At 36.0% G+C, this 25,126-nt stretch overlaps 2 protein-coding genes across 4 annotated transcripts; both read left to right on the forward strand.

Moving 5' to 3' along the window:
- Positions 1–682: 682 nt before the first annotated feature.
- On the forward strand, positions 683–10,280 carry LOC135688614 (uncharacterized). The gene is made up of 7 exons (XM_065205552.2): positions 683–1,782; positions 2,424–2,689; positions 3,491–3,772; positions 4,781–4,936; positions 5,612–5,741; positions 6,161–6,273; positions 8,550–10,280. The coding sequence occupies exons 1-7, from the start codon at positions 1,344–1,346 to the stop codon at positions 8,784–8,786; spliced, it is 1,623 nt and encodes a 540-aa protein (XP_065061624.2). The 5' UTR covers positions 683–1,343; the 3' UTR covers positions 8,787–10,280.
- A 938-nt stretch (positions 10,281–11,218) lies between these two features.
- On the forward strand, positions 11,219–22,171 carry LOC135688616 (cytosolic acyl coenzyme A thioester hydrolase). 3 transcript variants are annotated; one of them, XM_065205556.2, is made up of 7 exons: positions 11,219–11,330; positions 11,447–11,898; positions 14,072–14,261; positions 17,277–17,442; positions 18,224–18,449; positions 20,506–20,631; positions 21,521–22,171. In XM_065205556.2, the coding sequence occupies exons 2-7, from the start codon at positions 11,568–11,570 to the stop codon at positions 21,718–21,720; spliced, it is 1,239 nt and encodes a 412-aa protein (XP_065061628.2). In that variant the 5' UTR covers positions 11,219–11,330; positions 11,447–11,567; the 3' UTR covers positions 21,721–22,171. The 3 variants fall into 3 exon arrangements, with proteins under 3 accessions (XP_065061628.2, XP_088970260.1, XP_065061629.2); XM_065205557.2 differs by lacking the exon at positions 11,219–11,330 and adding an exon at positions 11,342–11,371 and having other exon boundaries at positions 11,643–11,898; XM_089114134.1 differs by having other exon boundaries at positions 11,239–11,898.
- Positions 22,172–25,126: the final 2,955 nt, after the last annotated feature.

Here is a 25,126-nt window from a genome sequence, read left to right on the forward strand (position 1 = left end):
TGAGTTCATTGTAATAAGATATGGCATATTGGTGCAAAGATGAAATTTTATATTGCAAATTTTTCACAGGTATTTCAATAATTATGATTCAATTTCGGTGCTTTTGATATTCCAATATATTCTAACTAGAAGTCATTTTATAGCTTTTATGAAACCTGCTATGGCTGGCCATTTGACTTTTGGTTCGCTAAAATTTTTGCTGCGGTTCCGCCATTGCTGTTTCAGCCTGTGCAATACTTTTCCCCCCACATACCTATGTAGTTAAAAAATATGAACTCGCCATTGATAATTAATGTTCAGATCTTCACATGTCGGCATTGAGGCTTGTGTGACTGACGGAAAAAATGTTAAATTCCATATAAAGAAAATTTTGCCCTTTTTTCTCATGAAATTACATCGCTGTACAATAGTAACTGGTAACATCTCTTTTGCGCTCAGGCTCTTTGTGTTGAAGATCGGTGAGAAGTTCACGTCCCATTGATGCCCACTGCTTAAAGCCTTGTAAAAGCTGAAGCTCCGATAAAAGAATTCCGTGCATGCAAATCTTCATTATGCTATATGTAGATTTCCCGTTATTGAACGATTTCCTATCTTTCTTTTTGAGTCAGTAAATGATTTGATGTAGGAACAGAGCTGGGCCAGGTAACCGTATGTAAACCATAAAAACCTCTATGAAGCAAACGGCGTATCATGTGTTATGGGGGGTGGCTTCTATCTGCAAGCTGCCTACTGCATAGTCCCCTTTTAATTTTTAAGGACGGCACCCCTTACCCCTGTCATTTTACCAAAAACAATTCACCTCCAGTTCTAAAGAGACTTTCATCAGACAAGAATCTACTTAAAAACTGCTAGAATTATGTTAATATGTAGTTATATCTGTGACAGAATTTTGAAAAGTGAAGAAAGGATTATTTGAAGTTACACTTAGTTGAATTTGCTTTCGTTATTGGTGACCCTCCCATTTTTTTTTTATTTTTTTTTCTCATCGATGATTCAAAATTTGGCGCTGTTTATATACCGAAAGGCCGCCGGTTCACACATGTTTAGAAAAACACTTGAAAAACTTGAAATTTACTTATTGTTTACGGTTACTATGGCACACTTTGCTACCTATCTTACCATTAGAGTTAGTGTTTTATATTCCTAACTCTATGCATCTTACCTATATGTACCATTATTGATAAGCCTCACTCTCAATTTATGCGGAAGGTCTTCCTATTTCTTTAAAACTTCAGTGTAAAACTTCCTCTGCTCCGCAACCGCATTTGCCTCTATGTGCTGTTCACTTCAACGAGAAGGTGAACTTGAATAATTTAAATAATCTTCAATTCTGTTGGCAAGTAATGGCACTAGATTTAAAAGTTGCCCTAGGCCTGTTTTCGTTGTTTTTAATTTGCAATACTGCAGAAGAAAGCAGCAAAGGGAAGCGCCAGCCTCTGGAACTTAGCAAAACCTTCGAGGATGGTAACTCTTCTGTTCATGTTTATGATGCTGTGTTTGGCAAGCGATTACTGGCTGTTTCAGCAAATTTGGTAAAAAAGTATGCAACTTGGTATTTCACATATCCAGATCCTTACCGAATGAAAAGGGATCAAGAAGAAAACGACGGTGATTTGCATTGGAACGCCCCCATTTCTCCAGAACGTTTTTCCAACTCGCTAATATGGAAGAGCCTTAAAGAGAGATTAAAAGGAACTGGGATGTTAAATACAGAAGAGTTTTTCCCATATGATGTGAAAGCCACTATGTTATTACGTGGATTCAGCCCTGCAGTTTATCAAGGTACCGAAACACATTATCAGTGTGTTCTTTATCTTGCTCAAGAACGATCAATAATTTCTGTTCACCAGACTTTGTTTAGGATAATTTTAAAGAACTGTTCGATTTCCCACTAAATTCTTAGTTAATGAAACGATAACAGACGAGATCAAAAGGGATCTCCAAATCTTCTGGGGTTCATGAAATAAGAGCACCAGTTCTGAACCTTATCACAAATTGTGTATAGTCTTGTTGAAATTTTATAAACATTAAGGTGTAAACAGATTCGAAGATAAATTGTTTTCTTGATTTGCAAATTTTGATTCAAAATAATGATCCATAGTATTTGCTTTTTTGTTTTGACCCAAAAGTGTTGTAAACTTTATGAATTATGTTGATGATGCTGATTTCTCACCATTTAGTAGCAAGATCCTCCATGTTTAAGATGTATGCTTCCTTCTAAAAGCTGCCAAGCTGCGTAAGGGGGGCAATAGGGGGTGGCAAAAGGGATGGATGCACCCCTAATGGTAAAACATCCAGGTATTTCCCTCTACTGGTTACTCTACTGCAAGCAGATAATTCAAATTTGCAACTGAATTTGTATATCAAAGTGCAAAGTTTCAGAAGAATTAAGAATGTAATTTGTGTTTTGGACTTTATTGTAGGTAAAGGAGAAGGAGATATTTTCATCAGGATATTCTTGAGCAAAGCTCAAAAGAAGAACGATTATAGTGAGTTGATGATCTACAACAAGAAAGAAGAGGTCATTGCCTCCATTTTCCCAAAGTATGGAAGAGTTGTGCTTTGGAATGACAACACAGATTTTGTTTTCAAACCTCCTTCAATGAATGTTGAGCAAGCAGAGTACAGTTTGTTGATAAAGACGACAAGAAATGAAACAAAATTCACAAAAAGCATGGAGAAATTTAAAGTTAGTTCTTTATTTTTTCCCTATTTTATTACAAATCAAATGCAATGAATATGCCATATCAGCAAAAATTGAAACGATATTTGTCCAACTCCTGATTTTGTTGTCAACAGAAAACCTTAATGATGGCATCATACCATAGGCACTAACTACATGGGGGCTTGAAGACTTGAGCCCTTCTGGGGTTTTTTTAAAGGGAGGCCCATCTATCTTTGGCAGTTGTTCAGTGCAGAACAGAATTTTGATCAACATCAAAATGCAGCATATCTTATTGATTTAAAAGATGACAAATCAAAAAGGGCTTTGAAAAGTCAAAATTCTCAATCAACATTTGATGCATTCAGTTGTCAGTTATCAAAATTCATCATGACCACTTTGCAAACAAAATTCACCCTTTTTTCCAAACAATATTTTACACCTGAAATTCTGAGCCACAACTAAAGGTATGTGCTTATGTATGGTAAAGATTTATATTACTACTACTATTCTTGCTTTGGGATTTACTATTAACATATCAGGAAACATCTCTCAGCACCTGTACTCTTGGCATCACCATCAACACCAGAAGAGCATTGTCACTGACTCCTGATATCAGGTCAGTGGACCTGATTAACCAACCCCAACTAAAATACCATGCTGTCATCCCTGTTACCAACACTTTTACCACCAGTTCCATTTACTGCTGGCATCTTGAACAACCCACCCACCCTTGGTAAAACCTCTAACATTAAATGCTATCAAATGCCACTTTTTTATCAAATTAGGTTGATACCCAAATAGTGAGGATGGTTTAATCTCTACCAGGTCTTTGAAAGCAAACAAATGGAGATGAGGAGTCAGCCATTCCCATATCTAAATGCAAGCCACGAAGACATTTATAAAATTGACTTGTCAAAGCACCTGACAGGTAACTTCACAGACTCCACTGGAAGAATTGTGGCAGTTTTTGACAATGTTATATCTAAAGATGAAGTTGACACAATCAGGGACTACTTTCTGAGCTCAAATACTGCCTATTTGTATGATAGCTATGACAATAAATATGATGAGGACAATGACAATGTCAACTGGATTGTTAAAAAAGATGTAAGTAGAAAAGCATAGTTCTTGTTTGTAAATTGACCCTGTTCAGTACAAAGGTGTGATTTAAAATAATATTGAATGATTTATCTATTACTCTAAAAAAGTTTAGCTAAATACAGCATCAAGTTAAAGCTTTTAACTCCCTTTCTATTAAATGTAAGCCAAAACAGTTATTTTCGTGTTTTGCTGATTGTAATGCCTGTTTTCAGGGAGCGATTTTAAATGCAGTATTAAGGAGGGCGAAGTCTGCGAGATAATTATTTTTTTTCGTGATGCTCCCTCCAGGTGCTTAGAAACAGATCCATAATTGCACCACAGGGGGTACCCTCTCAGTTCTCAGCGGGAACAATTTGTATTTCGTCTAAATTTGATGAACAAATTTTGTGGAAGGGGTAATATGTTGGCAACATACTTTTTCTGATGTAATCCTATGATTTTGAAACTGCTTTTACGTGATCAAATTTTAGTCAATAGCGTTGACTCTTTTGTTTTTTCCCTGCTCCCCTCCCCCCACCAGAGCCTAGTGCCTAGCACCAGATAAATAAGATCAGAAAATTGACAAAGATTAATAAATTTAGGCATCCTGTGATTATTTACCAAATCAAAGCACAGTTATCCAAATGACACAACAATATTGGAGGGGTGCAGTCCCCTAACACCCCCCACACCCCCGGTGAGTCCGTCTCTGTCTGTTCTGCTTAAAAAAAGAAATAAAATGTTAAAATCTACTTAACTTAAACATAGCTTTTAAGAAAAATTGTATCAAAAGTTCATATTAGTTGTAAAGCCTGTTTCATTTTGCTACGCTATTTTGTTTTTATGTGCAAAGAATGAGGACATATAGTTGAAAAATAAGATCAAGTCTTCCGTTGTATATTTTAACTCCTGTTTAGGGAATTTTTTTTGGTGCTATAATTGGCGTGGCCTTAGAAGAACAGTAGTTTGTTAGCATCTAACAGTAAACTTTCTAGTAAAGCCTTTGCTGTAATGCCGCAATTTTTGTCGTTGCAGCCACTGTCAATTATCAGCAGTCGAGTTTGGAAATACGTTCACCACTGTGTGTCGTTTCTAAGTGGTGAAAATCAATGGTATCCCTATGACGTGGCCATGAACATTATACAGCACACCCACCATACTCGTATTCATGAAGACTGTGCCCAACACGAGGTAACTATTCAACAATGAATGCGAAGATAGCTACGGAGTTGTGATGATTTAGTAGCAAGATAATCAACTGCCAGTGTTCTTGCAATTATTTGGTTAGATTAAAGGCAGCCTTAAAATCTATATTAGCCAATCAACATTCGTGTGAATAATATCATGTTCACTGATTGGCCAATTATTGATTGACAGCTTGCTGAAGCTACGTTTGTTTCTGTCGATTGCGTTTATCAGCTTCTTGTTGTGGGTTCGTCGCTTAGCTTTTTCTTAGTATCTTGATCATATTTTCACCTTCAAATTCTGGTTTGAACTTCTACAACAGGTGACCAAAACGCTAGCTGTGGGCAAATGAACAATTTTAGGTCTTGTTATTTAGCATCAGGTGAAAAAGACGTAAAATTCCTAGGGTTCAACTTTTGTCCAATTTAAATTTTGCTTGTGATTTTTACCTTTTGGGAGCTTCATGAGCTTATAAGGTGAATTTGACGGAACATATTAGCAGAAGGCTTTTTAAATTCTTTTATAGGTTTTTTTGTCAGGGAGTATATGAGGGCTAGCCTTCCCGTCCGCACGTCCACACGTATGCGGACATTTCATAACCTATAAACTTGCCAATTTATTCTAATGCTAGTTTTCTTCATCCCAAACTGCCATTTATGTATAAATGTCTCATAATTTCAGCACGAATACACTTTTCTGATGTACTTGAGCCCAGAGTGGAGCGATGAGCGGTACGGTGAAACTATCTTCGTGGAAAGAGTTAAAGAGAAGGAAAAATTAAAGACAGGAAACGAGAAGTACGAGACGCTTGGTAGGTCGATTCATTCCACAAATTCAATTTATCCAACATTGCCAGTAATTCATCTTGCTGTTTGAGACTTTTCATAAAATTACATCTTCTGCAGATAAAGCACTGGCAACGATGCATGGAAGTTTAGTGAAATTGCTCATCTAATTTTAAAGGAATTGCAGCGAAAAGAGAGTACATTTGTTGGTAGAAGAATGACAACGCTATCAGACTTCCAGTTATTGTATTTACGTATTTACGTCATTGACTACAAATTAAGGATTATAACCGTTTTAAGTAAGAAGATTCAATCGAAGTCTTTAATTGACACAAATCAGACACCAAGCTTTTATCTTCCATTCATCATAAAAAACCTTTTTCTAACTTGTTTCGCTGTCGTGAAACTCTTGCAAATGCTTCAAACTGTTCTGTTTACTTATTAGGTGCTGTTGTCCCTAAATATGGTCGCTTTGTTGTCTTCCGCAATATAATTGAACATTCTGCAAGGCCCCCAAGCCCGGATTTCCTTGGAGCGAGGTACACATTTGCACTCAAGGTAAGAAGATAACGTTTTGTTGCATTTCTTTGTGAATAATATATCAGATAACAAATTTTATCATTGCTTCCATTAATGGCAAAATTTCTTGCTATTTGGAAAAATGTACAGCCATGGTGTTTTCTTGGGAAGCGCCAGAAATTTGCTATCATATCAGTGTACAATTGAAGGAGGGAAATATCTGCAAGTTTCTTAGGCCCGCCGCACGCGGTGAGGAAATTACTGAGCAAAATGTCATTCGACTCTTTTTGTTCAGTCGTGTGTGGATCATTATCATTGAAGAATTAATTGTTTGTAGGTCTGAGATGCATATCTAACTTTGCTTTTGCTACTCGTTGTAATATTCATAGTGTGTGCTGGTCTGTGGGATCGCTGAAAATATTACGATCTGCCATGAGTACACACGTGATTGCGTTACCATGACGTCCACCACGTGATCGCCAGTGAAAACTATAAATATTTGACTTTTCCTGGTTTTTGAAGGAAAGATGTTTGACAAGAGTGCGTACTTGTTAGTGGGGGCTCTTATAACATTGATCATGCAAATCATGATACCAGTATGAAATTTCGCACACCTACCCAGTTTGATGCGCTGAAAACGATAAGGGAAGGACCCCAACTCAAATTTGCCCTGAGTGCTATTTTTAGACTGGGGTAGTCGGACCCAGTCCATTTGAGGAGCATTCATCATAACTCACCTCCAAATTACAAGTTCCGTATTGGCTCTCCTTCGCAACGGATAGTAAAGTCTGCACGCAGGCTACAGTTTCATCCAAGCGAGAGAAGCTGCGAGGGCGAGATATTAAACCAGTATTTCACGGCAAAATGGAAGCAACTGCGCATGCTCTATTAATACACTTTTCGCTGATTGGATTTAAACTTTGAGCGACAAACAAAAGGAAAGACAATGGCCGTTTCAGCTCGTATCCCCAACAGGTACTTTTCTGTCACAGCCTTCTTCTCTCTCGAAAAGTCTAAGATATTATAAAAGCCGTTTGCAGGGGCTTTTTAAGCTGGGTTTGGTTTTAAAATTTTGAGTGGCTATGACACAGCCTGATGGAGCAGCAGGTGAAAGGGGTTGAAAATTTACTCCACAACAAGGGGAACGAAATTAATTTTCCGAAGCCTTCACTTCCTAAAGGCGGGTTTACACGATCGTTTTTCCTTAAATTTTGTTTCGATATTGGACCGCGATGAATGACAACGATCGTGTAAAAGGCTAAATTGCTGAAAAAAGTTTGATGGTATCTGTCGTTTTTAATCCGCTTAATTGGCAATAATGATCCATCGTTGAAGATTTTATTTTGACTCCGAGTCAAAATAAAATCTCTACCATCATTTTTTTCAAAGGGGCCGACAAATTCTGACGTCATGTCAGCCTCGGGGAGAGAATTCGAGACTTTTTATTAAGTATTTGCGTGAAGAAAAGATTGGATTCATGCTCTGAGAACTAAAATAGTCAGGGAAGGTAGTTTAAACTGGCAGGGGACTATTTTTAGATAAAAAGAGGTTCGGGTTTCGCAAGTTTTCTCTGAGCATGGCCCGTCCTTAGCTACACATTTAATGATTGGATGACAACGTGATTGATGGGCGATGGAGGGAGAGTAACACTGGCTCTTTTCTGGAACCTTTACCCGCTAGACTAAAGGGTAATAAGCCTAAAGTTTAGGCCGAAAAAATTAGGAAAATATTCGCAGACCATTTTTATGGTCACGGCGAGGTCCAGATAATTTTTTATTTGTGCATTTTGTCTATTGGATGGATTGTTCTCTATTTCTGTTGCTCAAAACCTTTAATGTGTAGCTAATGACGGGCCATTCTCAAAGAAAACTTGTAAAACCCGAACCTCTTTTTATCTAAAAATAGTCCCCTGCCCGTTTTAACTACCTTCCCCGACTATTTTAGTTCTCATAGCATGAATCCAATCTTTTCTTCACCCCAATACTTAGTAAAAAGTCTCGAAATTCTCTCCCCGAGGCTGACATGACGTCAGAATTTGTCGGCCCCTTTGAAAAAAAATGATGGTAGAGATTTTATTTTGACCCGGAGTCAAAATAAAATCTTCAACGATGGATCATTATCGCCAATTAAGCGGATTAAAAACGAGAGATAGCATCAAACTTTTTTCAGCAATTTAGCCTTTTACACGATCGTTGTCGTTCATCGCGGTCCAATATCGAAAAAAAATTTAAGGAAAAACGATCGTGTAAACCCGCCTTAAGAAGTCCCGCGGAATTGACACCGGTTTTTATATGATCATTTTTTGTTGTTTTTAGGTCGGCCGTTCTCCAGCTATTGCAATTGCGAAATCTCTAAGAGAAGTTCTTGAGGCTCACAATGATAACCCCAAGGCAATGAAATTGCAAGAAGATATTTACGCAGGAAAATATGATGTTTACAATGACGAGAAAATTGAGGCGTTTTTGCGAAAGACACTGACAAAATACAAACAACTTAACTCGGACATGACTGAGAAGGATAGAGACAATGTTTTTAAAATGTTGAAGTTGTAGGCGGACATGTCTTGAAATGGCCGTCACTTTTGTTTGCATATAATCACAGTGTATTGTGTCTTGGCATGGCCGTAACTAGTAGTGATGGAAAATGTACAAATTGTATGCCTTTCTGGCTTGCAAAAATTCAAACCTCGTTAGCTAGCTAAGACATTCCCTGTTATTTATAAGTTATCTTAGAGAAAACTATTTCATAGCTGCTTAGAAACAATTTGGATTTGGGTTTTTTATAAAGTAAGCATTGCTTTTGGTAGCATTGTCGCTGCCAACGTTTTTTACATATGTTTTACGGTGCTTTATCGTGTCCCAGTTGCGTTAAGGAAAGGGGTATGGAGACCTCTTTTTCACTATATCTTAGTGTTGAATTTTCTAAGTCTAATTTTCACGATAGTTTGCACAAAGCTTTAAAATGCAATTTTGAACGTACCGTTGTTTTTCCTATGCTTTATTCTATCTCTATTTTTTTACTTTTTTTCTACCATCCAACTCAGGCCTAAGTAACAAAATTCTTCATTAGGTTAGCTGTGAATAAGTCTTCGTTTCGGATTGGATCGTATGGTCTTTGCCTTTTCAAACAGGAACGAAAGTCACTCCCATCTGGAGGTGGATCGATTAAAGCATTCATTTGGTTTCAACTCATTTTTTTACTTACTTTTGTATCTTACTTACTTACTTACTTTGTTTCTTACTGACCTATTTTACTTACTTACTTACTATCAAAAGGGCCCATACGACAAGCGAGCGAATGCTCCCTCCCACTTTTTTGCAAAACAATACAGCCTTGTTGCAAAATCTTTTGCTATGGTCTTTAATTTGCATTTGGCCCCCCTTTTCCAACTTGCATCGGAGCCCCTGATCAACTTAAAATATTGACTAATTGAATAAATATTGATAAATGATAAATGATTACTGAAATGAAAACCAATCCAAAGTTCTTTGCATTCCATTTCGTGTAAGCTCTAAATGTCATTGTCTGTCCCTTCCCTAAAGCATGAAGAACACGTCTTTCCTTCGCGGAAGACAGCAATCCGGGACATTGTAACGGGCCTAAAACGAAGCAGATGGCAAGAGAACAGGGTAAAAGCAAGTAAATAGGGTAATATCATTTTGTTTTTTCGGGCTCTCTCTTTTTATTTCACCTACTTATTAAATGAAAAAGTCAAAGTTTTCCTCAATTAACCGGAACACTCAAGTGCAGTACACGGGGTATTCATTAACAAGGGGACTGCCCCCTTGCTCTCGAAAACTTACGCACCTTAATTTTTGTGTCGATGTCATTTGCACTTTCAACAAAATACAATGTCATTCATTTTTGTACTTCCACCTTGCCAACGTTTTTCTAATTTTATCATGTCATCTTAACAGAACCTGTTACAAAAGTTATCTTACGATTTTCTCAAGATTCAAAGCTGGAAGATTGTTCAATAAATACTTAAATTTTTGGAGTTTTATAGAGTAACCTTTTTCAAATTATAAATTTGAAATGTTGCCAAAGTTTGAAGTGTTTTTTGATTGAGTTTTAACTAAAGGCTGTATACATATGATATATTGTATAGAGTAAATTATAATTTGTTTGTTATATCTTAATGCAATCTTATACTTATATGTAACTGTTGTTGTCAAATTACAATGAATTAGAATTTGGTTGGAGCTAAATGGCTTCGCAGAAGTGGTTAAAACATCGAGGGACATGATGCTTACAATTCAATTCAATTTTATTTGTATACTACAGAGGAACAATAACATAAAAATACTGTTATATACACAACTCAAGACAGGTATGTATTTGCTAACTTGGACCATTGTAAAAACATAAATAAAAATTTCAAGAACATAACATTAATAAAAATAACTGAAACAAGATTGGTTATTTGCTTCGTTCCTCCCTTTTTCACCCTCCTCTTTCCTCCAAGCAGCAATGTTGTTTAGTGAGATCTGGTGAAAATAATTGCGAATCTCCCGTTCAAAGATCGTCTATTACAGCAGGATCTCCACAACATTGCTTGAAATGGTGAGTACAATTCTACTAGATTACTGTCAACAATTTTGTTTTGATTTCATCACTGGACTCAATATATTTTATGAAATATTGTAGATTTGGGCTCAATAGTTCTGCAAACCATAGGCGAACTTGAAGTCACCATTTGCTGGGTTATCCGGGAAAGCGGACAGCTTTTTTATCCAGTTGCGATTAGAGTTGATGGCATCTGTTTACAACTATCCCATTTGGTCAGAGATCCCCAAAGAAGAGTTATCGACAAAATTTTCAGACTTTCCAAACCCAAATGAAACAGAAATGGAAGACATCTAGTGCCAGTCCTTTCAAGTGAAAGGTGTGTTTATTTCATAATATAGATAGTATCTTAGTTGCTGCACTCTTAATCCTCGAATAAGCCCCCACCTTCCCAGTCCCACCACTCGAATAAACCCCCATATGCTCTCGCAAGACTGCGAAGGAGTCCTCTCGACAAGGGCCTAATTTAAGTTGTTGTCGGTCATGATCAAGAATCTACTAATATAGCTTTATTTTGAACAAGCAAAAAGGTAAAAACAACAGATTTAATGATTTTATGTCTTGGAATGAGGTGATTTTACCCATTTGCTTGCTTATTTTGTTTATTTATGCTTTTTAACAAAGTTTTGTCTATTTGCTCCTGTAGCTACGGAGGAGCCCTGCCTCAATCACAGCAATTCCTCAAAAGTAGAAGAAAAACATTGCGATTTTCCTGAAAAAAAATAGAATAGTTGAATAATAAAAGCCACTTAGAGGTAGATTGAAGAATGCCGAACCCTATTCCAAGGTTTTTCTTAAGATATCGGCCAATTTTTTTAAACTATAAACGATTTTCCGATAAGGCCCCGATTTCCCGATATGACCCCGTTCCCAGTTTGAGCCGGAGCGCTGCAAACCCATCTCGAGAGCGCGGCAAACAGTGGCTTCTACAGTGTGCTCTTCAAAGATCGCCAGCCAACATGTCGATGGAAAACATTGAGGTATGTCGTGTTATGAGCCCAGACGATGCAAACATCGCGGGAAATGTTCATGGTGGAACGATACTAAAAATGATCGAGGAAGCAGGAGTCATAATCGCCACAAGACATTGCAATGAAGGCAAGTATCTTGTTTAATATTAAGGAAAGTAACTAATCTGCTCTATTTGTAAAACTAGGCCTATTCGCCAACAGGTTTTTTATCACGAAGGGCACATTGTAGGTAAGCTCTATTTCCAAGTGCCTTCTGCAACCTTCTCTCAGAACAATGGGGGGAAGTTAAGATTTCTAAATGGGGGGGGGGGGGGGGGGTTGCTGGTTGGGGTTGGCGGGGGCATTCCAATTTTTTTAGGAATATATAGAAAAGAACATGGTTTTTTATGAGAACAACCCTTATAAGGAATATCAGGGGTGTGATTTTACTCAAAAAATAAGAACAACATTAGAAACAAAGCAGGCTAAAATTCAAGAAAACATAAGAAATATAATACCAGCAAAAATTGAAAAATTGAAGAATAGCAGCAGAACAAAATAAAGCAATAAACAAAATAGCATTGGAACAATGGTTACAATAGCAACCTTACCAAAGTGACATTGTTTATCAAATCTTGTTCTTTGGCTGAAGATAAAACTGCAGGTACAAGTGCAACATCCCCAGACTGGAAACTTTGTTGCGTGCCCGCAATATATTGCCTGCGCACTCAAATTTTCTTATCCACACACTTTTGCATTCTGGCCGCGCCAAGTCCCTATTTGAATACATTTCACATTGATAGCAATACAAATGTCTTAAAAGTGCGTATTTCCAGGCGCACAGTCGTGCAGTCAGGCGCGTGGACTTGTCCGCGGAAGAAAAAAAGTTTCCAGTCTGGCAACATCCCAGACAGAGGCTTATGACTTATGCGAAAAAATAAAAGAAAAACCCAGATTGAACTGGAGCCAAGTGTTCTTATAAAAAAAGTGGGTATGCCAATAATCAACAAGGGTTCTCCTTTCTATTTGGGAGAGGGTTGAGGGACAACGTGCTCATTTTTATCAAAGTGCACATGTTGAAACATCAGCACATTGTAATTTACACACTTTAAATATTTTTTCCTAGCTTGGTAGACATTTTTTTGGGAACCCTTTGTAATATTAGGGGGCCCAGGCCCCTTGCCCCCTCTACCTACATTTTCCTCGAAACTATCGAGATGATGTCAACTTGCTGGTCTCTCCTTAAGTTCTAATGGCTGCACTCTGTTCCCAATATAAGTTCCTTATTAGTTGTAGATCTTTTTTATCAATCTCTAATGCTTCTAGAACTCTAAACATTTCTTAATGGTTTACTTTATCAAATGCCCATTAGTATAGCCAGGGTGGCAATATTTGGGGCAGGGGGCAGAGAAAAGTTGTGCAAGGAAATATTGGGGGTCCAAACCCTTTTTAATGCCAGAAAACGCCCCTTTTCAAAGAGAATTCTTGCCATTGGGGGAAAGGGGGGACCTCTCTTTTGCTATGCCACTGCATAACACTTGATCAACAATCAAATTCCTAATCTACGCCCAAAGCTTCATTAAAAAAAGTTGGTGTTGTAAATTCTTCACTCTGGACTAATATTACAAGCAGTTGCCTATGTTGGTTTCTGGTGGTAAGATAATCTCTTCCTATAAAATCCTGTTCATCAAAAAATATTTTTGGGGCTCTCTAACTTCTGAATTGCCACTTTAAACAATCATATGGCATGCTATCAGTTGTTTCTTTCATAATAGACAAATTTAAATTAATTCTGCATTTTGAAATTTCAGAATTCAGCACAATTGTGACCTTATATGTGAAGCTGCTATGTCAATGCCTTATTTGAAAATCTCCTGTTTAAACTGTAATCACTCGTTTTTGGATCATTCTTCCTGTTCTCCCATTTTGAGTGCAAAGTATCCTGTTTTTCACAAATTACCTTATATAAGTGATGTTAGGTCAATCACAGTTTTGGCATGAATTCTAAAAGCAAGAGACCAAGAGACCTTAACCTAACGGTTTTCCTTTTCATTTTGGCTCTGTTCCACTGTCTCCTTACTGCAATTTGCAACTGTCTTTCCAGTACTAAGCAAAGATTACACTCAAAGATTTAACAATTTGTTTTACTGTGCTGGAGAAGAAGGAGCACAACAAACATTACTAGTTTTTTACATTCAGTAGTCCTTCACATTCATTTAAAATGGTTCTCTATCATTAAAAGCATATAGATTTACTGTAAATGTGCACTTAAAATAGCAGTCAAATTTCCCAGTTGTATCAAATATTCCCTTGCATTACAGGAATAAAGAATTCTTCTTGTATTGCTGGTCTGGTAAGGGTTGAAAGGACAGACTTCCTACAGCCAATGTTAATTGGAGAAGTTGCCAATGTCCATGCTGAATTAAGTTATGCATCAGATCACTCTTTAGAAGTTACAGTTGATGTCTGGGCAGAAAATCTTACTAATGGTGGCAAAAGATTGACCAACCAGTATGTACAATTGCTTTTCCAATTTGCATTTATCAAAATTCTGTAATGATGTATATTTCTCCTTGTTGTTACTAAAAAGTTAATGTAATGAAAAACGTAATGCTTTCAGTGCTGCAGTTATACAAAGTTGAATATTGAGCTTTAAACTTCAATTAATGAAAGTTTCAAAACTGGTGTGTTTTCTGATGAGCTAAAAATGAGTAAAATATCATCTTTATTCAATATTTAAAATCCCTTCATTAAGAAAAACTAAGGAACTATTGCTGTGTTACCTGAAGTCTCCAAATTATATGAAAGAACCATACAAAATAAAAAAATTCCTTTTATGGGACCTATGATGTCCATATATCTCTGTGGTTTTTGCAAAAGGATACAGCATGCATTTATGAAATTTATTGAAAAATGCAGAGACTCTATTGATGAAAATGGTAATGCAGTAGCGTTTCTTTCAGATCTTCCTAAGCAATTTAATATCGTAAATTACTCCACACATTGGGTTTTAGTAGAAGCACTTGAGCGCTTGAAGGAAATAAGGAGGTGAAATTGAATGGATCATTCAGTAATTTAGAAGAATCTGCAAAAGGTGTACCATAAGGCTCAGTCTTGGGACCCTTCTTATTCAATATATTTATAAATGACTTTTTTTATTTGGTGAATGACACTGAGATATGTGCAGATTATATAACTATCTTTGCATGTGGCTCTAATTTAAACAACATTCAATATAAACAATAGGAATATGCCAGTCGACTGAGCAAGTGGTTTATTGATGACCACAAGAAGCTGAATGATGCAAAATGTAATTTTATGTTATGTGGAGGTTAATCTCCTGGGTCATTCCATATCAAAGGGGGACAAAAATATTGAAAATGTAACCCACCCTCTCAGAATTGTCCAATGTTTTGTAGTGTTGTTCACACTAATGAGTTAGGAGCACCCTGCAAATTTCAGCTCAATACCTTCATTTGTTCCAGAATAAGAGCCACTTGAAATTTGCACCAAATTCACTCGAATTTCTCAAATCTGCCATTTTGAATTTTTGCCGAAAGCCTTTTTGGCAAAATTTTATGTCTCTTTTGGAATTTTGCACTGAAAATGTCTCTTCTGGGTAAATCAATACTTAGGAGTTTGAAAATGACACCAGAAACCTGCTAACATCTACAGAAAAGCAATGAAATGTCTGTATCCAAGGGTTGCTTTTGTCCTTAGCAACTATGCTACCCACATTTATGTCACTTTTTGACAATGTTGCCAAAATGTGACAAATCCCAACTTTTGTATATTGAATATATAGTGTCTTAGCTTGACAAGAGCAAAAAATCAGAGATAGTATGTTTTCTTTTTTTGAGATATCTTTGTTTCAAAATGTCAGATTTTAATGAAAAATTTTCAAAATTTGTATGGTCTGATAAAGAGATTATTCAGAACAGAACATTTTCTTAAAAATCCAAATGCAAACTTATGGCTGGAGGTAAGTGGGAATGGTTTCAATATTGCAAAATAACTTGCCACTAATAAATTTTAATAAGTAAAAGTACTTAATAAATGCTTTATTAATTAAAGTGTAATGATGGATTCCGGTCAAATATTATTCAATATACAAAAGTTGGGATTTGTCACATTTTGGCAACATTGTCAAAAAGTGACATAAATGTGGGTAGCATAGTTGCTAAGGACAAAAGCAACCCTTGGATACAGACATTTCATTGCTTTTCTGTAGATGTTAGCAGGTTTCTGGTGTCATTTTCAAACTCCTAAGTATTGATTTACCCAGAAGAGACATTTTCAGTGCAAAATTCCAAAAGAGACATAAAATTTTGCCAAAAAGGCTTGCGGCAAAAATTCAAAATGGCGGATTTGAGAAATTCGAGTGAATTTGGTGCAAATTTCAAGTGGCTCTCATTCTGGAACAAATGAAGGTATTGAGCTGAAATTTGCAGGGTGCTCCTAACTCATTAGTGTGAACAACACTACAAAAAATTTGACAATTCTGAGAGGGTGGGTTACATGGGTTTCCCCTTTTGATATGGAATGACCCTCCTGACACTTCTGGAAATGTTCACATACCATACCTTGTGTAGAACACGCCAAAAAGGGAAAGCTCCTTGGGATAACATTTAAAAAAGAATTAGACTTTAAATGTCACATCGAAAATATTTGCAAAAAAATGGCCAAAAACTTCATGCACTTGCACAAGTTGCCAAATTCATGGACCAGGTAAAGCTAAAGAAAAATTTGAATGTAGCAAATAAGGAACCCTGGAATGCACTGAAAACAAACAACATTAAACAACATTAAATCAAATCATCACTTGCTCTGATGAAGCCCCATATGCCAGGGTGAAATATTAGTCATTAATTTACGTGTTCTTATTGTTGTTTGTTCTCAGGGCGTTGCAAGGTTCCGTATTTGCTACATTTCTAGCCACTTTTGTCGCGTCAGAAATCTTCGTCAAGACTGAGAACTTGTCTAATGACTGAAAATGACAACTTTTCTGTATCAGTTCCACACACAAATGCACATGGAATAGAATCAGGTATATAGCGGAAAATAAAAAAGCATCACTTTAGTAACTGCAACTGTAGATTGCGAAATGGGTTCTTAAGTAATTTAGGGTGTCTATAGCTTATCATTTTATTGCATTTTAATTGTATATAAATGCTGTAGAAAAATGTAAATAGGAGTATATTTTGGTTGAATTTAATATTCGTTTGGGTTATTGGCCGGCTTTGATAAGCTTTGCAGCTATCCTCATGCCAACTTATCTTCACACATCTGAATAAATGCTTTATTTATAATGTTATTATGAAATTATTATGTCATATTATTATCATATTATTATAATTTTTTTTATCATATATTGTTCTAAGAAGTTTTCTGTAAAGGTAAACATAATCATTTTTTTCATTGACATGCCCAAAGCATTTACAGATATAAAACTGGTTTTCTAGAGTATAAGTAAACTTATGGTGTTTGCTGTTAAAATTTTTGCTGAATTCATTTTTATTTTTTAAGGGCTTATTTGTGGTATGTGCCAGTGAAATTGACACCAACTCCTGGACTTGGCAATGTGCCACCAATCAAAGATTTAACTGAGGATCAGCTAAGAGAGGGGGAAAAGCGATACCAAAAACAGAAGAATGCTAGAGCTCACCAGAAGTCAAAACAAGACTCAAACAATGTAAGTATTTTTATCAATATAGGTTGTTTGTTGTGGTTGAGTGAAGTGGAGTATACAGTGGGATCCTGATATAACAAACTCTTAAGGGAACGAGAACATAGTTCATTTTATCGGAAGTTCGTTAAACCGGGAGGAAAAACGCTTTTGGTCTTTTCACAGTGCACGCCTAAAAAACCTTGGATGGGCTTGTTTAGGCTATCTTCAATTTCTCTGCTGTTTTTACTCAATCTCCATTAGGCAGAATCCAAGGAGCCAGACATTTAGTTCGTTGTACCAGGAGGTTTGTTATATCCGAGGTTCGTTATATCCGAGGTTCGTTATATCAGAGGTTCGTTATATCCGAGGTTCGTTTTATCAGGATTCAACTGTATTAGAGTGTAGTGGTAGGTCTGCTGTTGAGTGGTTGATGCAATTTACACAAAATTTTTTATGTTTCATAGCCAAGGGCAGTTAACTGCCAGTCCACACGGAAAGTCACTGGGGCTGGAGGGGCAATTGCACCCTTGTTAGTATGTTGAAAAGGTCCTGATATGCAGTGGTGGCTCCAGCCTGAGAAAAATGGGGGGGGGGGCAAAAGGTGTGTCAGGGACCACGCCCTTTTTCCCTGTTTGAAACATTTCTCCCCTTTCCCAACGTGGCTCCGCCACTGCTGACATGCTTTGTTGTGAAGAACAGAACAGAGAAGTTGCCAGATCTTGTTGACAACACTAAACTTTTTCTTGATACCGATAAGGTAATATATGTTTTTGAAGTATGAGAATTTTCTTGCTCTTGCTTTCAGCTGTACAATCTAAGACCCCAGAACATCTTGACAGTAGAAGGTAGTGATGAAATTCCTCTTCATAGTGTCCCGTATTCACAATCAACATTGATTTCAATGGCAAGTCCTTCAGATTGCAACCAGTTTGGGTATTGTCAAGGTGGGCCAACAATGAAAAATATGGATACTGTTGCAGGGATTGTTGCATTCAGACATTGCCGTACAAACATTGTCACAGCATCAGTAGGTAAGCAACAGGCAATGCAGCCTTCGTACCTGCTTGCAATCTCTTTTCATTACCTAGATGAAGGTTGATTCATTTGATCTTTATTCAGGCCTGGCCGTTTGAGGCGAGCGATAGCTCGCGCTTGCCTCCACGCTCCCCTCGCAACCTGAGGCGAGCTATGAATTGCTCTCCTAAACAGAACATGAAGGGAGAATCGCTCCCCTAAAATTTCCATTCATTTGCCCTTTTCCTATTCAGAGAACCCTGAAAACGGGTTAATTGGCTTATTTTTGTAACAGCGATTTCTCCCGTCACTGCATTTTTTGCAATTAACTTTTTGCTTGTTGGGCGGTTTTTGTCATGATAGGCATAAACTTCGATCTATTTGGAAAAGGATAGTTAACCGAAAGGTACGTTTGTAGCGATTAGAACCTTTCAATCTTAAGAAAACAGGAATATTTTTGGAAGGAAAGTCGAAGAAATGGGTAGGAATTGTAGATTGGGGATATAATAAGACAGCAGGTCCCTTCCAGCAATAGAAACAAAACTATCCCTCAAAGAGAACAGGGTACTCTGTCTTGCAGATCAAAAACGACAACCAAAACATGGAATTCCACTATCGAGCAGCATTTACTGAAAAACCCAGATTGGGTGAAAAACTATAACGGCGACATGTTTCGCATTATTGGCAAAGCCTGATCATCGTTCCATCTATGTAGCAGTTGGTAACATTTTCAATAGGAAATAGGCACTTATCGAAAAACCTCAACAGTCATGTCCTCGCGTTTTCTGATGGCCTATTTCGATCCAAAACTGGGTATTTTAGCGTAGAGTTTTCCTTCTATGTTCTGACGTTTTATTCTCTGAAGAGTGCTAGACGTATAATTAAGTTTGTTTCAAAATTTGTTTTTTAAAGCCATTTTCAAATTCTGTGCAACAAAAAGATTGTTTTGCAAGAGAATTGTTGTTTTTGTGTTGTGCCAGCTTTATATAAAACGGAGAGAGTCTGTTCTTTCAAATACTTCGAGTAAATGGGGTGCCTAAGTCATGGTTAAAGCAAATACAAATTGAAAGAAGTAAAACATAACACTCCTGACTGAGGCAATTACATTAAGGCAACCGACAGATACTAAAGGGGCTTATTAAGTCATCTGTCGATTGTCTTTAAAGTAAATTCTATGTGTTACTGATTTAGCTCGCCTCAGCAAATGAGGGGAGCGATTCACAGCTCACCTATAAAAATACAAACGGCCAGGCCTGTTTATTAAATAAGTACGATATAACCATAAGTGAATTGCAATTGAAAGAGTATCATAAATCAACTAAAACTTAAGTATAAAATGATTACACCATCAAAAAGCAGATTGTTACTTTTTGCACTGGTAGCAAATGACTGCTAAGGATATCATTATCATTTTAAATTTAGGGGTACACGAAGACAAACATATGTTAAAGAATATAATGCCACAAAAGAACTAAGAAATTCTATTTCAGCTCTATATGGCAAAGTTGATCAAATTAACTGTGAAATTTTTGGAAAATCCATGCACCAAAAATTCATTAGTTGATACAAGAGGCAATGCACGGGCTGTTGAACAGAGTCACAGCAGTATGCATTGAACCTATAGAAGGCCTTTGTAGGGAAAAGCTGTTTCACCTATGTTCAAACGTACATGTCAACAAAAAATGATAGTGAAAGTCAGTTTTTTAGGGATGAAATTATGATAATAGGCGCTAGGCCAGGGATAACAGCAAAAGTATATTATAATTCCTGCTTTCCCAATACTTCATTGCAAGAAAAAGCTCTATTTATAACATCGAATATGGATACCAATTGGTTAAACCGGTCTTAAGAAAGCAAGTAAGCAAAAGGTTAATCGACTGAATCACCATCAACAAAAACAACTTGCAAAATCATTTACTGTATTTTTTCTTATACTGATGTTTTAAGCTGTAACCAAAGTGCTTAAAACTTTCACTGAATAGAATGATTGGACAGACACTTGTATCCTGTTTATAAGTGTACAAAGTATCAATGATTTTAATGCTGACCCAAGTTCTCTCTTGCCTATTGCAGAGTCTTTGGACTTTCATGTGCCCGTTAAACTGGGACATGTGATGACTTTCACTGGACGAATGGTTTTCACCAGTAATCGCTCTATGGAAATCGAAGTTTTTGTTGATGCAGAAGATGTTGTCAAGGGTAAGTAGGGTTATTTGACATTCATTAATTTAATGAATTCGTTGCGAAAATTATGCAAATTCCTTTCAGTTGTTGGTCTTGGTGCAAAATATTTGGCTTTTGCAGCTTTACAATATGTACTATTCTTCTCTATTTTCATTCATAACAGGATAAAACTATTTAGATTAGATTGTAACAATATCCAGAAAGATTTGTTTATGAAATGTAACCAAGGTTGAAAGTGTCAACCTGAGAGATTTAGGCATTCCAAATCCTTTTGACTTTTCAAATTCGTTTTCATGTTAAACCTGGGCTTAATCACCTACATTTCATTATTCGTTTGCTTGTGTTTCCATCCCTTTTCAAACCACTTTTCCCCTTTCTCTCCCCTCTGAGTTGATTTCACTGATGCCAGGTAGCTACTTGCATTTTGATAAAACAATCATCAGAGTCTCAAGGTAGCATTTAAAGCAAGGAGTGCCCTCCCTGTTCTCCACTCTAGAAAATCACTTTTTATTGACTTTATGTCTAAACAAGACAAAAAATTGAATACCAGGAAAAGGATCTTGAGAAACACTGCTTCCATTTTGAAAACGCGTTTTCAGGCACAATTTGTCCAAGCAATTTAAATTTATCCCTTAATTTTACGATATGACCCAGAAATTTGATGTGACCCAGAATGACAAAATCTCGGGTATAAAGCGATAGTTGTGGCTCGTTTCTTGTTTAAATGTGCTTATTTGTCAGGTTGGTTATTTTCGCTTTTGATCTGAAATCTTTGAACCGGGCTTAACCGGTCACTCTATAGTGTTTCTTGAGTCGGGTCGGATTGTGATCTAGAGTGTTTCCCGAATCCAGTTGGATTATGATGAAGGATTCACCACCAGTACTCTTTCTATTGCTATTTTAGGAGAATGTTTCAGATGTGTCTACGCATTATTCACCTATGTGTCCTTGGATGACAAGAAGGCTGTGCAAAAAGTGCCTCAGTTGGTCGTGAGAACTGAAGATGAAAAGCAGCGCTTTAAAGAAGGCCAATCAAGGTACGAAATCAAGAAGGAAGAAAGACTAAGAGCCTTAGCTGCAAAAAGACCAAAGCAGGAAAAGTAGCCAAGAAATTAAGGTAGAAATTTTAGATTTGTTTTGAAATTGCCAGGTGCCTTTTAGTGTACGTAATTGTCACCTGACTTAGTGCATAATCAAATTTTATTAATCAATACAAATGTATTTAAAAGTGTAATTAACTTGTACTTCTCATTAACACAATGTTTTGGTGGTACAGAGCTTGAAAATGGCTATTAACACAATGTATTATATCAGATTGAGGGGGCTAAACTGTTTGTGGGGAGGGGGTGCTAAACATGCTAAAAACAAAGAGGGGGCAAATTTTGGTATGATTTTAGGTACATTTTGGAAGCCCCCCCCCTTCCGCAGTCCCTGGATTAGCTAAGCCTCTTATACTGAATTTCTGTAATCATATATTTTTTAATATGTTAGATTGTTGCAATCTCTATCTATACATGATTTAATTTACACTAGAAAATCAGTGATTTCGATTAAATATATTTTTATTAAAATCAAGTCCTATGGACAAGCCTTTCTGCTTTTCTTATCAAAAAAGAGACTGGTTTGGCTCTACTTTATTATCTTTATAAAGAATTGACTTCGATATAGAAAAACAGTTGGGTTAAAAATTTATAAATCAAAATTCATTTTAACATAGGAAGGCAGTGTCTGGGGACGGATTTGTACCTCAACAAGGGCCTGGATGATTTAGGATTCTGGGCTTAACACACAAGGGATTGATGTGCACCAAATAGGGGACACATATTGATGGGGCTCATCGGGTTGCAACCTTGTAGCCTGACTGGTCAGCCCACCCTTGACAGTGTACTAAAATATATCTTCATTAAAATAGAAATATTTAGGCAAGCCTGCAAGCTTCCTTTTTCACTTATTGAGAAACTGTCACCTTATCACCAATTAAACCAATAAAACAAACCTGCACTTGGCTTAACATTATTTTCTAAAAAAACTTAGAAAATATGAAAATTGTAAAATAGTAATTTTTGAGGCTCAATGACAAACCTTTTTTCTCAACCGGAAAACTTGTTGATATATGATAATTCAAAATTAAAGGACCTTACAATTATTAGATATAATTAAACAATAGATTTTGATGATGACTTACAAAAACATTGTCTTGCAAAGAAGCGTTTTTTTATCATAATGTAATCATTTTGGCAAGGCTCTAGGCTTACCTTTTCAACAATATTCAATCCTGTCAAAAATTGACCTTTTCAAGTATAAATAATTTCAAACCATATTGACATTGAACATCTATTTCTAAATCAAACTCGATTTTTTTGAGGGAAATTTTTTGCTCAAAATGTGATCCTTTGGCAATCCTATGGGCATGCTACTTTCAAAATTTGAACCCTGTCAAATTTTTATTAATTAAGTTTTATTAATTAATAGATTCAAACAAATTGTTAAAAACATAAAACGTTTATTTTGAAACCAAAGTGGAAAAGAAAGCCACTTTGTTGGAAAAAATATTATTGGGAAAAACATTTGGCAAAAACTGGGATGTCTTGGCAAGACCTTACTTTTTCACCAACTGAAAGCCTTTTCAAAATTCTTTTTTTGTGAATTTAAAGATTAAAACCACTATTTATTTACAATATGCGTTTATGTCTGAGCCAAATTTGTTGATTAAGGCAAATTTTTTCAGAACAAAATTGGCCAAAAATTCGGTTGTTTTGGGAAGGCAATAGGCTTACACTTTTCACAAATTTCAAGCCTATCAAAATTCAACTTTTTCGAGCATTAATTAAATAAAGTCACTATTTAAATGCGCTAGGTGTCTATAATAGAGCAATATTCAATGAGGAAAACAAGGTTTTTAGAGGGAAAATTAGCCAAAAAATGGGGTATTTTGGCAAGGCTATAGCCTTACCTTTTCACAAATTTCAAGCCTATCAAAATTCAACTTTTTTGGGCATTAATTAAATAAAATCACTTTTTAAATACACTAGGTGTCTATAATACAACAATATTCAATGAGGAAAACAAGGTTTTTAGAGGGAAAAATTAGGCAAAAAATGGGGTATTTTGGCGAGGCTATAGCCTTACTTTTTGCACAAATTTCAAGCCTATCAAAATTCAACTTTTTCGGGCATTGATTAAATAAAATCACTATTTAAATGCACTAGGTGTCTATAATAGAGCAATATTCAATGAGGAAAACAAGGTTTTTAGAGGGAAAATTAGCCAAAAAATGGGGTATTTTGGCAAGGCTATAGCCTTACCTTTTCACAAATTTCAAGCCTATCAAAATTCAACTTTTTTGGGCATTAATTAAATAAAATCACTTTTTAAATACACTAGGTGTCTATAATACAACAATATTCAATGAGGAAAACAAGGTTTTTAGAGGGAAAAATTAGGCAAAAAATGGGGTATTTTGGCGAGGCTATAGCCTTACTTTTTGCACAAATTTCAAGCCTATCAAAATTCAACTTTTTCGGGCATTGATTAAATAAAATCACTTTTTAAATACACTAGGTGCCTATAATACAACAATATTCAATGAGGAAAACAAGGTTTTTAGAAGGAAAAATTAGGCAAAAAATGGGGTATTTTGGCAAGGCTATAGCCTTACTTTTTCACAAATTTCAAGCCTATCAAAATTCAACTTTTTCGGGCATTAATTAAATAAAATCACTTTTTAAATACACTAGGTGTCTAAAATACAACAATATTCCATGAGGAAAAGAAGGTTTTTAGAGTAAAAATTAGCCAAAATTGGGGGCATTTTGGCAAGGCTATAGCCTTACTTTTTGCACAAATTTCAAGCCTATCAAAATTCAACTTTTTCGACCATTAATTAAATAAAATCACTATTTAAATGCACTAGGTGTCTAAAATACAACAATATTCAATGAGGAAAACAAGGTTTTTAGAGGGAAAAAATAGGAAAATTTGGGGCATTTTGGCAAGGCTATAGCCTTACTTTTTTCACAAATTTCAAGCCTATCAAAATTCAACTTTTTCGGGCATTAATTAAATAAAATCACTATTTAAATGCACTAGGTGTCTATAATAGAGCAATATTCAATGAGGAAAACAAGGTTTTTAGAGGGAAAATTAGCCAAAAAATGGGGTATTTTGGCAAGGCTATAGCCTTACCTTTTCACAAATTTCAAGCCTATCAAAATTCAACTTTTTTGGGCATTAATTAAATAAAATCACTTTTTAAATACACTAGGTGTCTATAATACAACAATATTCAATGAGGAAAACAAGGTTTTTAGAGGGAAAAATTAGCCAAAAAATGGGGTATTTTGGCAAGGCTATAGCCTTACTTTTTCACAAATTTCAAGCCTATCAAAATTCAACTTTTTCGGGCATTAATTAAATAAAATCACTTTTTAAATACACTAGGTGCCTATAATACAACAATATTCAATGAGGAAAACAAGGTTTTTAGAAGGAAAAATTAGGCAAAAAATGG

The sequence above is a fragment of the Rhopilema esculentum genome, chromosome 19 (genome assembly GCF_057945365.1).
Source record: "Rhopilema esculentum isolate cy_ngs chromosome 19, ASM5794536v1, whole genome shotgun sequence".
Classification (NCBI taxonomy): Eukaryota; Metazoa; Cnidaria; class Scyphozoa; order Rhizostomeae; family Rhizostomatidae; genus Rhopilema; species Rhopilema esculentum.